At 34.6% G+C, this 14,013-nt stretch overlaps 2 protein-coding genes and 2 long non-coding RNA genes across 7 annotated transcripts in view; 3 read left to right on the forward strand and 1 right to left on the reverse strand.

The window, feature by feature from the left end:
• LOC143369805 (uncharacterized) overlaps positions 1-14,013 on the forward strand; it is a 190,178-nt gene that overhangs the window by 172,840 nt on the left and 3,325 nt on the right. The window lies entirely within an intron of this gene.
• On the forward strand, positions 36-5,173 carry Ift52 (intraflagellar transport 52). Its single transcript, XM_076814098.1, has 7 exons — positions 36-103; positions 193-351; positions 421-638; positions 722-830; positions 925-1,207; positions 4,534-4,782; positions 4,874-5,173. The coding sequence occupies exons 1-7, from the start codon at positions 51-53 to the stop codon at positions 5,141-5,143; spliced, it is 1,341 nt and encodes a 446-aa protein (XP_076670213.1). The 5' UTR covers positions 36-50; the 3' UTR covers positions 5,144-5,173.
• LOC143369821 (uncharacterized) lies at positions 5,149-6,245 on the reverse strand. The gene is made up of 2 exons (XR_013085504.1): positions 5,897-6,245; positions 5,149-5,497 (listed from the first exon to the last, which is right to left on the reverse strand). It is a non-coding gene; the product is annotated as an uncharacterized LOC143369821 (long non-coding RNA).
• On the forward strand, positions 9,786-12,091 carry Trf (TATA-box binding protein-related factor). 3 transcript variants are annotated; one of them, XM_076814279.1, is made up of 6 exons: positions 9,786-10,062; positions 10,134-10,246; positions 10,322-10,428; positions 10,545-10,788; positions 11,632-11,830; positions 11,909-12,091. In XM_076814279.1, exons 2-6 carry the CDS (start codon positions 10,148-10,150, stop codon positions 11,983-11,985), a joined length of 726 nt encoding a protein of 241 aa, XP_076670394.1. In that variant the 5' UTR covers positions 9,786-10,062; positions 10,134-10,147; the 3' UTR covers positions 11,986-12,091. The 3 variants fall into 3 exon arrangements, with proteins under 3 accessions (XP_076670394.1, XP_076670392.1, XP_076670393.1); XM_076814278.1 differs by having other exon boundaries at positions 9,822-9,916; positions 10,133-10,246; XM_076814277.1 differs by having other exon boundaries at positions 9,787-10,246.

Here is a 14,013-nt window from a genome sequence, read left to right on the forward strand (position 1 = left end):
ATGTCATAGTTGCTATTAGCAACGTCGAACTGTATACGTATAACTGTACTATGCGAGGCATATCCGTACCAATCCAGACATATCTTTGGCAGTATATACATTTGTATCTACGTACTGTAATATAAAAGCACGAAGCAATTACCAAGAACCGTTTCACAATTAATTTAATTCTAATAATTATCCAATTTGTAGTAATAAAGTGATAGCCATTATGACCTCGGTTGTTGGTGGCGGTGATAGCAACAATAACTCGAATATCATTATTCTCGACGCATCAAAAAACGAGCGAAAACCGAATGAAGAATTTAAAGTGTTGCAACGGAAATTAAAATCTAAATGGAAATTCATTGAGTACGTGGAAGCGTTTTAGGGTGGTTTAAATTGCATTTCAAATGTAACATTTTGTTTATCTTGTTTCAGAAATAACGACGTTCTGACGGAAGAATTATTATCTACTGGTAAAGTGTTAATATTGCCAGGACCACGAAATAAATTCACCGAATTAGAAATGAATGCCATTAGGACGTTTTTAAATACCGGCGGACACGTCTTGGTCATGCTTGGGGAAGGTGGTGAAAAAAAATCGAATACAAACGTAAATTTCTTATTAGAAGAATTTGGAATAATGGTGAACAATGGTACAATTTGCGCTACATATAATTACTTAAATATATGCGAAACTAAAATTTCTACACAACTTTGATTATTATTACATTTACAGATAGTGTAATACGTATCAGCTACAGTCAGACGATGCACCCAAAGGAATGCTTAATTTCACAAGGAATGTCCAACAAATCAATATTTTCGAAATATCACAACGAATACATGTACATTAATTAGGTTTAAAATACTAGTCACTTAATTAAATCACATATTAAAAGTAACATGAGCATTCTTTACATTTAATTTCTTTCTTTTCAGAGACATGAATTTTTTGTATCCATATGGTGCAACTTTAAACGTAGCACAACCATCCATAGTTGCATTGTCCAGTGGATCAATTGCTGTTCCGACAAACAGGCCCATTTGTGCCTACTACTACAATGAAGTCAATGGTGGTAAATTACTTGTTTTAGGTTCGTCGAGAATTTTAACTGACGCATACATCGAAAGAGAAAAAAATGATACATTGCGAGAAATGATATTTGATTTCTTTGAATCTAAAGAAATTATAGCCAAAGAATCTCAACTGGATGATGTAGATGTAAGGTTCGCAATTGTAAAAATTGCGTGTACAGAGTGAGTCACAAATTATGTAGGTCATATTTTGTATAGTGGACAGTAGAAAATTGTGGGAATGGAACAAGTTGAGTGATCTAACAATGTCTATTTTTCTATGTCTCCATTTCTTTTAACTGCGACAATGCAATAAGGGGTTATACCCAGTCAGGCGGCCAAAAAGAGGCGAATGTTTGTGATTTTTTTTTGAAAAAGCGGAAGAATATATTCTTACAGACATTTTGCGCTTAAAAAAGCGACATTTAAAGAACATTTGGTAATTTTTTCGTAGAAAAATATTTACGTTTGTAATAAAGTAACAACTGACATCCAAGAAGCATTTTTAAAAATTTGGTTTTGCTAAAATCAAAAAACAAAAAAGATTTCGTTAGTATATTAATGTATCTTCCGATTGACGGAGAGAATTTTCCGAAATATTAATTTAAAACAAAGTGGCGGCTATTTAAAGTTGAAATTCACATTTCTCGTGCAAAAATCACGCGAAAAAATCAGGTTTTCAACTTTAAATAGCCGCCACTTTGTTTTAAATTAATATTTCGGAAAATTCTCTCCGTCAATCGGAAGATACTTTAATAGACTAACGAAATCTTTTTTTGTTTTTTGATTTTAGATAATCTAGCTCCGAATGGCAGTGCTCACCGCAAAACCAAATTTTTAAAAATGCTTCTTGGACGTCGGTTGTTAGTTTATTATAAACGTAAATATTTTTCTACGAAAAAATTACCAAATGTTCTTTAAATGTTGCTCTTTTAAGCGCAAAAAGTTTTGAAAAAATATACGCTTCCGCTTCTTCAAAGAAATTCACAAATATTCGCCTTTTTTCGGCCACCTGACTAGGTATAACCCCTTAAGGGGACCTACCGGTCTAAAAGTTGATTTTTTTATTTCATTTTTCAAATGTTCGACCTTTTAGGAATACGTGTTTAAAAAGATTTGTTGAAATTCGTAAAATTCCCGAAGTTATAGGCATTTGAGTAGCGGCAAATGCATGGGCAACAACCGGCCACTCGGCGCCCACGTGAAACTTTAAACATGTTTTTCTCGAAACAGTGTTCTTAAAACGGTGGGACCTGTATCTCCAAAAGTTATTATCCGATTCGATTGAAACTTTTTTTATTTTGAAGAATATACTTCTGGCTAGAGGGGGGGGCGGTGATACCAGAAAAAAATACAAAAAATTGAAAATTTATAATTTTCAAAGGCATTGAAAGAATGAAAAATATATGGAAAAAGTGATTTCACACTTCAAGTGTCGTTATTTTCTAAAAAAATAACATTTTTTAATTTTGTTTCGTTCGCCCCCCCCCCCCCCTAGTCAGAAGTATATTCTTCAAAATATAAAAAGTTTCAGTCGAATCAGATAATAACTTTTGGAGATACAGGTCCCACCGATTTGGATCAATTTTTTGACGCCTTGTCTTTAACGACTCTCCAGTGTCGTCTGCAATGATTAATTATAAAACAAAACATATATTTCTATAACTTAAGACATCCTTAATGCAATGCAAAAAGTCCCATTAAATTATATATAGTAGTTTTCCTTTAATTAATTCCTAATGATCACCTAGTTTCTTGGGCTCTAGACCTGGAAGGTCCCCTTAAGGAAGTGGAATTTTATACATACATTGATTCTTCTGAATGTGTCATCAGTACCGGTTTTAACATATTGGCAGCCCCGGGCAAGATTATCATGGTGCCCTTCCAAGGGCACAAAAAATCAATTAGCAGCTTTCTGCTTAACGAATCTCAATAGATGTAAATGAATGAACGCATACAGCAGCGCCCCTACAGATTTGGTACCCCGGGCAGTCGCCTTACCTACCCTACTTTAAAATTAGCTCTCTGTATCATCTATAAAAGTATTTGGGTAAAGTGATCAAAAAATGAATGCTAAATCAATGAATGTATATCCTTTACGCAAGAAGATGCTGATGTATTCCACACAAAATGTATTCCACTCAGGAATACATTTACTAATATGGTTACTGATTACAAACAATTCATGATTTAAAATACTTAATCTATTACAAACCACTTGACAGGATAGATAAAATTGAGAGTTTATTATACGAACAACTTTAAACTTGTTAAGAAACTTATCGTAATTGTGTTGTCATTCACAAATAATGAAAACTAGTTTCGAATGACTCAAATAGTATAATAAAAAAAGTTAATGTGTTCAGTATTTATGCATTATATAATAGTTTCATTCAAATACTTCAGAATGAAAATTTACCAAAAAATACAAGGTAGAATTTCACTGGACAAATTTTAAATGCTCAAAAACCTCGTATGTGCAAATAGTGAAGTTAAATTTATCGATAATGTGCAGTATTTTAACTCGTTGACTGCCGAGCAAAATTTCTTACAATTTTCCGACTTCTTAACAGCGCTGTGTAGACTTTCATTCGATAAGTACAAAAGGCGAGAATCGGTCCACATAACCCGGCGTGGCGCTTTGCGAAGTTCTTGCCCCGGTTTACATAATCCGGTGTGGCAGACAACGTGTTAAACAGTTGTATTAATTTTTTGTTTTATTTCGTAAAAAGACTATAATTACAGATATATACTGACACTTTTTATTATTTCTGTTACCTGCTTTTAAAGAAGAAGTTCTTTTACAACTCTAAATGAAATTAATGTACCATCGACAAAATATAATTTGTTACAAATTATCTAAGTAAATACATATAGCAGAACATGATTTAGTGCACAGAGAAGGAACACTTACTTATTTCTTACTGTAGGTTTTCACTTATTGTGGCGAGAAGTGTTCGTAGTATCGTTCGAAGTAGTTCGAAGTATCCGTTGTACATCCGCGATATCATTGGCTCCGAGCTTCCCTTCCGCGCGAATTTGAAAAACACCATGGAGCTCGTGCTCCTTAATGGCTCAATCAACTGGCCCGAACTGCCCTACATCAATATGCCCCTTGGGTGCAAAATTCAAAGTTAATTTTTCTGGAGACCTAAGCGAGTTATGACGAAATTTTATTATATATATTTTACTTATTTTCTCATGTAAAAACCCTTTCGCTTGCGTCACCCGTTACGAAGCACCCTGTATAATTGACCAAAGTTAAAATATTCACACACAAGCTATTTGGGTAAAGTAATTCGTTTAAAAAATTATATTCTTCATAGAAAAGTACATATTGTTATGCTATTTAACTTTCTTCTTCCTTGCCATTTTCTATTGTCAGCCATGTAAAAGAACTGCGCAAAATGCGTGACTCACCATATATTTAATTTGGTGTAATTTATTATTATTATTAATATCATTCGTTTCTAGTTTTGGGAATATAATTTTGTACCAGATGTAACTCAACAAGCAGATACTCCAAAGGTTTGCACTCAGGATATGGATATGATGGATAATCCTCACGAATATACTCAGCTGTTTAAACATCAATTATATTCAATAAATTTAAACATGGTACCAGCTTGTATAAAGGCGTATGAGATTTTGGGTGTGAAGCATGAACCGCTTACTTTAATTCCGCCATATTTTGAAGCTCCACTGCCACCCACACAAGCATCAGTAAAAATATTTATTGTTTATATTATATTAATTCTATCAGGCATATTATATGTTTTGTTCCACAAGTATGATCTACCTAATTTGTTTAAAGGTTTTCCCACCAAGTTTTCAAGAACTACCCCCACCAGCCTTGGAATTATTTGACCTGGATGAAGCTTTTAGTTCTGACATACTAAAACTATCACACTTAACAAATAAATACATAGCAACAAAAGATATATCGAAAGACATGGAATTGGACCACTATATTAGGGAATTTGGAAATATCATAAAAATTAGTAATTCTAATGCTCATACAGCTAAAGAAGTATTAAACTCTGTCTTTCAGAGTATCAGCATTTATAAAGCTATACATGAATGACGAGGTTGTAAAATTGTAAATATGCTTTTATTTTATACTTATTTATCATATTAGTTTTACATAAATGTACACATATATTGCACGTATAAATAAGATAGTTTTTATTTGTTACAAACATTTGATTGTATCTCAACAATGTATAAGACGATACTTCTTGACAACATTTAAAAATTGCTTCATAAATGTGTTCCTAATAGTTCTAAATGTAGTTATATTTGTGGGACTATTAATTATTGCAGCTTCTTGTTACATGTTTTATATTCGCTCCATTTTGGTTATCCGCATACATTAGGATAGTCCTTAAAATACAATTTTTAAAATGTTGCTGGGCACTCTAAAATTTTGTTCTCTATACTGAAAAACGGGCTTGGTTAAAATGTTATTACATTTCATGATATTTTAAAGGTTGCTACCCGCTTATTAATATTTTAAATAAAATTGAATTTCTTACTGAAGCTGAATTCGTTGACCAGGCCCTGTCCAGAATAGTACATGGCAATGCCATGGTCAACTTACCAGCTTTGGCTATATATAGTAAACATTACTACTAGACATTTATAAATATGAATTGGCTATTTTCAAAAGTTGTTGATTCCTAAATTTACTGTATAATAATATTCCAACGTTAACTAAATGTGTTTAAGAAATATAATATGTCGATAAGAAAATTGCATTTTTCTTTTAAGAAACACAAAATTCAATGCCTGGTAGCATCCCTTAACAAGTGAAAAAATCAAATAAATACTATATTACTCATCAGGGTGAACACATTGAGATGGCACCCTGTGAAAAATTACAAAAATGTTTTTTGGAATCAAATAAACACCACCTTAGTATTAGGGCTGGGACTATTCAAATAATTTAATATTCAAATATTTTACAAGTATTTGAATGCTAAGAATAAACTTCGAATATTTGAGTATTTGAATGTTATTATTCAAATACTATTCGAATACTGATGTATTCAAATAATATGGTGTGAAGTGGGTCAAAATTAGCATACAAGATTTCACCTTGACAAATGAACCTAAAGAGCTGGATTTATAATTCATACCATACTATTCGAATACATCAGTATTCGAATACTTCAATATTCGAAAAGTATTCGAATACTTAAATATTCGAATAGTATTCAAATACTTAAATATTTGAGTAGTATTCAAATACTTGAATATACAAATTATATTCACCAAATAATGGAGCAACTGAAGTATTCAAATATTCGAATACCGAAAAATTCGACAAATAGTGCCAGCGCTACTTATTATACATACATACATGCGTGGATACTGCAATGGCATGTATGTAAATAGGAAATTTAACGTTGTCATCTTGTAGTTATTAAATGAACATTACAAGTAAATATTTAATATACTATATTAATCATACCAAACCGAATTGCTTAAGTTTAAATTTCATTCAGATTTTAAACCTATCGATTTTATTATTTAGAACATATAACCTATGTGCTACATGACAATAAATGTTTATTGGCTATTTCGTTCTTTTACGCTACAATTATGAACCTTTTATCATTCTTCCAAAACATTATTATTACGCGGCAATAGTATCTTTAGGAAATCGGGTATAGCATATGGGTTATATTTTCTGTCACTTCGATGACAGAAAATCCGTTCATGAAATCCGCTACTGAAAATGCGCAGGCTGGATGCGCGTGATTATTATGTGGTCGGCTCCTCGAAGTGACAGAAAATATAACCTATATGATATACCCGATTTCATAAAGATACCGTTGCGGCGCAACAATAATATTTTGGAAGGATGTTAAGTCATATAAAGTTGACAAATGTAGCGTAAAAGAACGAAATATCCAATAAACATTTATTGTCATGTAGCATATGTGTAGGTTATATTTTCTGTCACTTCGAGGAGGGGACCACATAATTTGGTGCATATTTTTTAAAGCGTACGTGAAGAGACAAATACGCATGCGCGCATAAACTGCACGCTTCATGCGTTAGAAGTGGGAGAATTCTAGAGAATCCTATGTGCCACCAACGCCACCAATGCACGCATAGACTGAAACGGAACGTTTTTCTCCGCAGTCTATGGGCGGTATTTTCAGTCGCTACTTATTCTTAAGCAAATGCTTAAGCACTCGACATCCTTTACTAGCTACTAGGTTAGTAGAGGATGCCGCGACAGGTAAGAAAGTTTTATGTACGGTTTGAGTTACATTTGAGACACTTGTTTATTTGAATATTCGTGATGTTTTTGAATATTTAGGTTATAAACTCTATTATCAAAAACTTTCAATTTAGTGTAAAAAATAATAAAAATGATTTCCTAAATTTAAAACTTGTATTTTTGAAATGCACTCGTTAAATGCTATTAAAAGACAGGGAGAGGACGGAGAGGACCAACAGTACATTGGCGATGCGTAGTGCCAAGTTGTACTTCGAACAGCAGTATAAACAGACACAGCTTTCCTAAGAACGTGATAAGGAGTGAACTTAGGGGTATTCGATTCCGATTCGATTCTTTAGAAAATCGATTCTTTTGGTTAAAGAATCGATCTTTAGAAAATCGATTCTTTTGCTTAAAGAATCGATCTTTTGAATCGATTCTTTGGTATCCGATTTTCCCTAGAATCGATTCTTTGATGTAAGAATCGACAATCGATTTTTTGCCGTCTGGGGGAATTAATTGCCACTAGTGAAAGGACCAATCAAACTGCTTTTTGCGTAGGTTTTCCTGGTCTTATACGTTTCCCGCCATTTATACACGATTCCCGCCAAATTTATAAATGATTCTTATGTTGTGGATGATTCTGGACGGTTCTGGATCTTTCTTTACCATTCTTCCTTTTTCCTTCCTTGTGTATTTTCTAAAGCCAGAAATATTTTAACTGATCACAGAAATAATTTATCACCTGAACATTTACAGCAATTATTGTTTTTAAATTTCGTATCAATGAAAGAATGCTAATTACATGATGAATAAAATATTTAAAATGAATAGCAAAATATTTCTTCTATTCAATATAATGCCCTTCAACAACTATCCCAAGTTGTTCCTTGTAAAAGTATTTTTTATATCGATTCTTTCAAAATTATTCAAATTCGACTTCTATGTATATGTACTAATTTTGGAAAAATGTTTTATGACGACTCTTTTCATCTCTATTCTTTGGTTCAGATTTTTTAGAAAGATCGATTCTTATAATTCGATTTTGAATCGATTTTTTTAGGTGAATCGAACACCCGTAGAGTGAACAATGGTAGCAGGCAATTAATAATCCGAACCTGGATGGTCTTACATCTGATGAATTGCGCAACTACAGAGTTTGTCAACTACACTTTCCCGTCAGTGCCTACAAAATTACACGCATTCGCCAAATATTACAAGACGATACCGTACCGCAATTAACGTTGAATTCTAGGTCATCTACTGGATCCCCCCATGTATTGACCATAGGTAGAGGAACACCATGTTATGGAGGTTGCATACGAAGGAATATATATGTACATACATGAACAATGTAATATAAGTAATTAATATAATTACTTAACACTCTAGCGTTTAAGCAAACTGTTAAACTGAATACAAAGAATATTTTACAAAGAAAAATCTGAGCCACTCACTAATCCTTATCTCTACTTGTATTTTGTACAATTAAGTATCTTATACAAAATGTAGGGTAAGAGATACATTTGTTGGCATTATCCAAATCTTCTTAACGTGTCAACAAATGTATTTCTTATTCTACATATTACAGTACGCAGATCCTGAGTGTATTTAATTTTTCCGGCATGAGCCGCCATATTGAATTTTAGTTCAAACAGAAACTTTCATAGCTTAGAGGGCGCGCAAATACTGATCCAAAAGTTTTGCTGGAGTTTCCACCCCCTGGTTAATTATATACTGATATAGTAGATATTGCTGTTCATCACTGTCAGGGGGCTGCCACTCTTATTTACGATTTTGGAACAGTGTTTCAACTGTCACTTAGACAGTTCCAACTTTTTCGAACTAAAATTCAATATGGCCGTGATCACGTGTTCATGATGGTTTAAACACGTCCAGTGTTTTAGTCGACTAGCAAGTAATTTACCGTGTGTGGACACTAAAATTTAGTTGAGTAGTTTAATAAAACAATGGTAAATTACTAAATTACTCGCTACTCGACTAAATTACTGGACGTGTCTGTTCCAGCCTTTACTGTGCACGCCATTGATATGCATTGCATGGCATTTGTGAATTGTTGATTGACGCCAGCTAGTAGCGTACGAAACTTAAACATTCCTATCGAAAAACAAGTTTTATAAAATCAGTTTGACAGTAACAGGTATATATATATATATATAGTTGAATATATATTTTTAATGTAGGATATGTAGAATATCTTTTTAACTTATGTTTTTTATACAGCTATGTCACGACATATACTACATTAAAAATATATATTCAACTATCCACATACCTGTTACTGTCAAACTGGTTTTATATAACTTATTTTTCGATAAGATTGTTGATAGGATTGATGTGTCTGTTCCAGCCTTTACAGATGAATTATGAACACGTGATCACGGCCATATTGAATTTTAGTTCGAAAAAATTGGAACTGCCTAGGTGGCAGTTGAAACACTGTTCCAAAATCGCAAATGAGAGTGGTAGCCCTCTGATCACTGTTCATGTTGATTCATGTTGTGGATGCCGTGTTAGCCGCTATCGTTGAATGTGATACGGAAATGATAGTGAGACTTATGAGCCCCAAAACCTACCAAAACCGTGTGACAGAAAATAGCATTGGTTGATAGGTTTATTCTATGTTCCTATATCTCGCTGTGTCTTTTCTTCCGTGATGTGATTTGGAGTTTGTTTATTGCATACACGAATGCATATCAAAACTAACAGCTGATGCAACTTAAGTACATGGTGTTATGGCTGACAGATATGTACATTGAGAGTGATGCTCGAAATAGTCAGTAATCTGTGTGACTAGAAAAATTTTATAATTACTTAATAGTGGATTCGCATAAAATGACTGCGTCCGTACAAGAGGACAACGAGTTAAAAAGGTTGCTTGGTAATCCTACGAAAAATGCCAGCGAGGATAGTTCTATGGCTCCGCCACAGTCGGTAATATGTTGATGAGGTATACACACATATATTTCCACACGGACTTTTTACTTTACATGTGCATTTCATTTTTAGACTAATGTTCCACGGCTCAGTACATCGCAAAATGTTAATCCACAATCCATGATAAGTTGTATGACCCCAGCTAATAGTACAAAAGAAGTTATAGAACCGTGTTTACAGTAAGTGCGGATACGATTTAAATTTCCATAAATGGAACTTTGAATTAAAACTACGGTTGAATCGGCTTTGTGTTTGAAGAAACATTTATGGTATGCCGAGTGATCTGTTCTTTTAGGAATGTAGTCTCTACGGTAAATTTAGGCATGGAATTAGCACTTATGTACATTAATACACGGACAAGGAACTCGGAATATAATCCAGCACGATTTACGGGTTTGATTATGAGAATTCGAAACCCTAGAGCCACTGCTTTAATCTTTCATTCTGGGAAAGTAGTATGCACAGGGGCCAGATGTGAGGAGGATTCATATTTAGCAACAAGGAAGTTTGCTCGCATAATTCAGAAGCTAGGATTTCCAGTAAGCAATGTCTATTGTATTTTATTTCGTCCAACATCCATTGTTGGATATACTTTCGAATGGCCCCAGTGGTCGATCGACACGAGGTTTGAGGGGAGGGGGTGTGGACCCTAATTCTAAAATTGTAACTTCGGGTATTTATTAGTTTCCGAAATATTAATAACAATTTATTGTTAACTTTTTCACAAACTATTTTTTTTAACTGCGCATACGTAGCCTTAACAGGGATCCATCCTGTCCCCCCTATTCGTTCTACGGACAGTTGGACGCGTTCCTCTCACATCCGCGTGCCCCTCAGGCGTCTAAATGGCACGCGTATTTAGCCGAAATTTAAAGCCAATTTTCTCGAAAACGAAGCGCGATATTAAAAAATTCTATTCTATATTTTCATCTTATTTTAATCCATAGAATTACCCCCTAGAGTATTGACTATCAATAGAGTAATAGGAATCCACCCTGTATAATAGGATGGAGCGAGTTTCCGCAAGTTTCTGATTCAAATCTCCAAACTCACATCGGTTCGCTACCATGCTTTACGCGCCCGCAAGAGGGCGCGCGCTCACTGTACTAATCTAGCCCCAACCAATACTAATACCCGGAACAAGTTGAAAAGTGGAATGCGTTATGTCGGAATAAGTCAACAGACATACTAAAAGCTTTTTTAACTAATATCTCTGAAACTAATAAATTTCCGAAGCAATAATTTTAGATTTAGGGTCCACACACCCTCCCCACCCTTCCCATTAAACCTCATGTCGATCGGCCAATGGGGCCATTCGGAAGTATAGCCCCATTGTTACTTATGTTTCTAATTATATTAATATTAAAATTTTGTTGGAATAGGTTAAATTCTATAATTTCAAAATACAAAATATAGTTGCCACATGCGACTTAAAGTTTCCAATTAAACTGGAAAATTTAAATCATATACATGGACAGTTTTCTAGTTATGAGCCTGAGCTTTATCCAGGTCTTATATATAGGATGGTATCGCCGAGAGTAGTGTTACTTATATTTGTAAATGGAAAAATTGTATTGACAGGTGAGATTCAATTATAATAAAAGTAGTCTTATTTGTAACTTTTTAAATAAATGTACATAAGTATTTCTGATGTTTTAGGAGCAAAAAATCGGACTGAATTGCAAGATGCACTAAACAATATATATCCAATTCTAAAAAGTTTTAGAAAACAATAACAGTATTTTCATTATATTAATGAATTAGGTGTTTCAATGTATTGTTTGAATGTTTTATTTAAATTATTAATACTGCAAACTTTATTTATTAATAAAGAAGAGCGTTTTACATAAAAGCATCTTACATTAAATGAAACGAAATGCATCGTAATTTTCATCGACAATTTTATATAAATATTGTGAAAATCTTAATATATAAAGCAGAAAGTGTTTATGTGTTTGTCTGTCGCCTAAAGACTTTCGAACGGTGAACTTTGGGATCACAAAATGTGTTCTAGCTCATTATGCCTAACTAATTCAGAAAATGTGACCACAGACGAGGCGTTGACGAAAAAAGGTATGCACCGTTGGGAACGGTGCTGAGCCCATTCACGGCGCCATTCAGCACCAAAAGCATTCACAATGGTGTCTGTGATGAACGCGCACTGAAATCATCGATGCATTGCCAGTGGCAGTGGTGGGTCCGCATTTTACCTAACGTAGAAAAATGAATTCTCTACGTGTAGAATAACTCGTAGTAAATTGCTTAACTTTGTTATATTCTTGTATATTACTGTATAAAATTATATTGTTTAAAAAAGCCGTACAAACTGTGAAACATCATAACCTATATGTGCATCGTATTTATTAATAACGTACAAATAGGGACTAGGGCCGGTAGTCATAGTCGCTACTTATTCTTAAGCAAATGCTTAAGCATTCGGCATCCTTTACTAGCTACTAGGTTAGTAGAGGATGTTGCACATAGACATATATAGACGGAGTAGAAGCTGGGACTAGGGGGGCCACGCTTCCCTCTTACGAAAGTTGAAGCAGAGTTTGTAGCGCCTCCTACCAATGAGGTGCGTACTAAACTGTGAATGTGTGAATTGGTGTGAATCGGGACGTATGTGTATGTGTATTTCTTAGGAAAAGAAAATATATTCAATGTCAATGTTTATCCTTCTATCTGCTGCATACGTGTCGCTGGCGCGACGATCCGTGGACAGGTTTTAAAGTAAACGGTGCATTACACGTATACACATACACATACGTCCCGATTCACACCAATTCACACATTCACAGTTTAGTACGCACCTCATTGGTAGGAGGCGCTACAAACTCTGCTTCAACTTTCGTAAGAGGGAAGCTTGGCCCCCCTGATTCGAGCTACTCGCTTTATTCGAGCCGCTCGGTTCTTTCGAGCGCTCGGATCAGATCGGAAACCGAGTCTCGGCTCGAATCGAATTTCGAGTTACTCGAATATTCGAGTACCCGAACAGCTCTAACACAAGCTAGGAAAAGCGTGTACGAAACCGTTTCAACCAACTTTCGTCCTGGAATCGGTAAGAAGGAAGTTTTTGAGGGTATAATTGCGCCCAGTAGACATCACTGCAGGGTGGTCTGGTGCGTTTGAATGCTAATAAGCACCGTACGTTGAAATAATGAATTTATGAATCGTGTACTGAGACAGACTCGAGAAATGACAGAATGAGGCTTCAAGGATTCTCCGTCCCGGCGCTGATGGTATATTCGCGTCATGTACCATCAGAACCGGTGGAATCCAAGCTAGCCGATAAATGTAGGAAAGACATAGTTGCCGATACGTGTGGAGAGTCGCATCGTGCTGTTGCCGCATTTCCCCTATTACTATTTTGTCGTCAGGGAGGCTTGAATGAATCACGGCGAAGCGGCTCACAGTAGGCCGGATTTATGATTTGCCGCCTTTTGGGTCTTTGTTGTAAGATAGCGGAAAAAATAGGAAACAATTATTCCTTCCCAATGATGTATAAATTAATATTTTTTACATGATAATTTCTATGTCCTCCAGGTTATGTACTGAATTATCGAATTCAATTTCAGCCCCAAAACATTACATTTTTCTTAAGTTTCGTTCGATTCCGCCCAAACTATTGGTCCGATTGGAAAACTCTGTGGAAAAGAATTGTATACAATTTAATTACCTTTTATTTAAGAACCGTCGCGATCAAATCGGTCAATTCTAACGCGAAATATGGCCAAAAACGTCGGGTCGTCTTCTTAAAAAAT

This window comes from Andrena cerasifolii, chromosome 6, assembly GCF_050908995.1.
Source record: "Andrena cerasifolii isolate SP2316 chromosome 6, iyAndCera1_principal, whole genome shotgun sequence".
Taxonomy (NCBI): Eukaryota; Metazoa; Arthropoda; class Insecta; order Hymenoptera; family Andrenidae; genus Andrena; species Andrena cerasifolii.

What these genes read in the sequence shown, in the direction of transcription:
- Ift52 (XM_076814098.1), top strand. Translation starts at nt 51, where the DNA reads ATGCGAGGCATATCCGTACCAATCCAGACATATCTTTGGCAGTATATA. An exon ending in TGGAATAATGGTGAACAATG is followed by an intron (nt 639 to 721) that starts GTACAATTTGCG and finishes TTACATTTACAG; the next exon opens with ATAGTGTAATACGTATCAGC. An exon ending in CTCAACTGGATGATGTAGAT is followed by an intron (nt 1,208 to 4,533) that starts GTAAGGTTCGCA and finishes ATTCGTTTCTAG; the next exon opens with TTTTGGGAATATAATTTTGT.
- Trf (XM_076814279.1), top strand. Translation starts at nt 10,148, where the DNA reads ATGACTGCGTCCGTACAAGAGGACAACGAGTTAAAAAGGTTGCTTGGT. An exon ending in GTTATAGAACCGTGTTTACA is followed by an intron (nt 10,429 to 10,544) that starts GTAAGTGCGGAT and finishes CTGTTCTTTTAG; the next exon opens with GAATGTAGTCTCTACGGTAA. An exon ending in TTCAGAAGCTAGGATTTCCA is followed by an intron (nt 10,789 to 11,631) that starts GTAAGCAATGTC and finishes TTGTTGGAATAG; the next exon opens with GTTAAATTCTATAATTTCAA.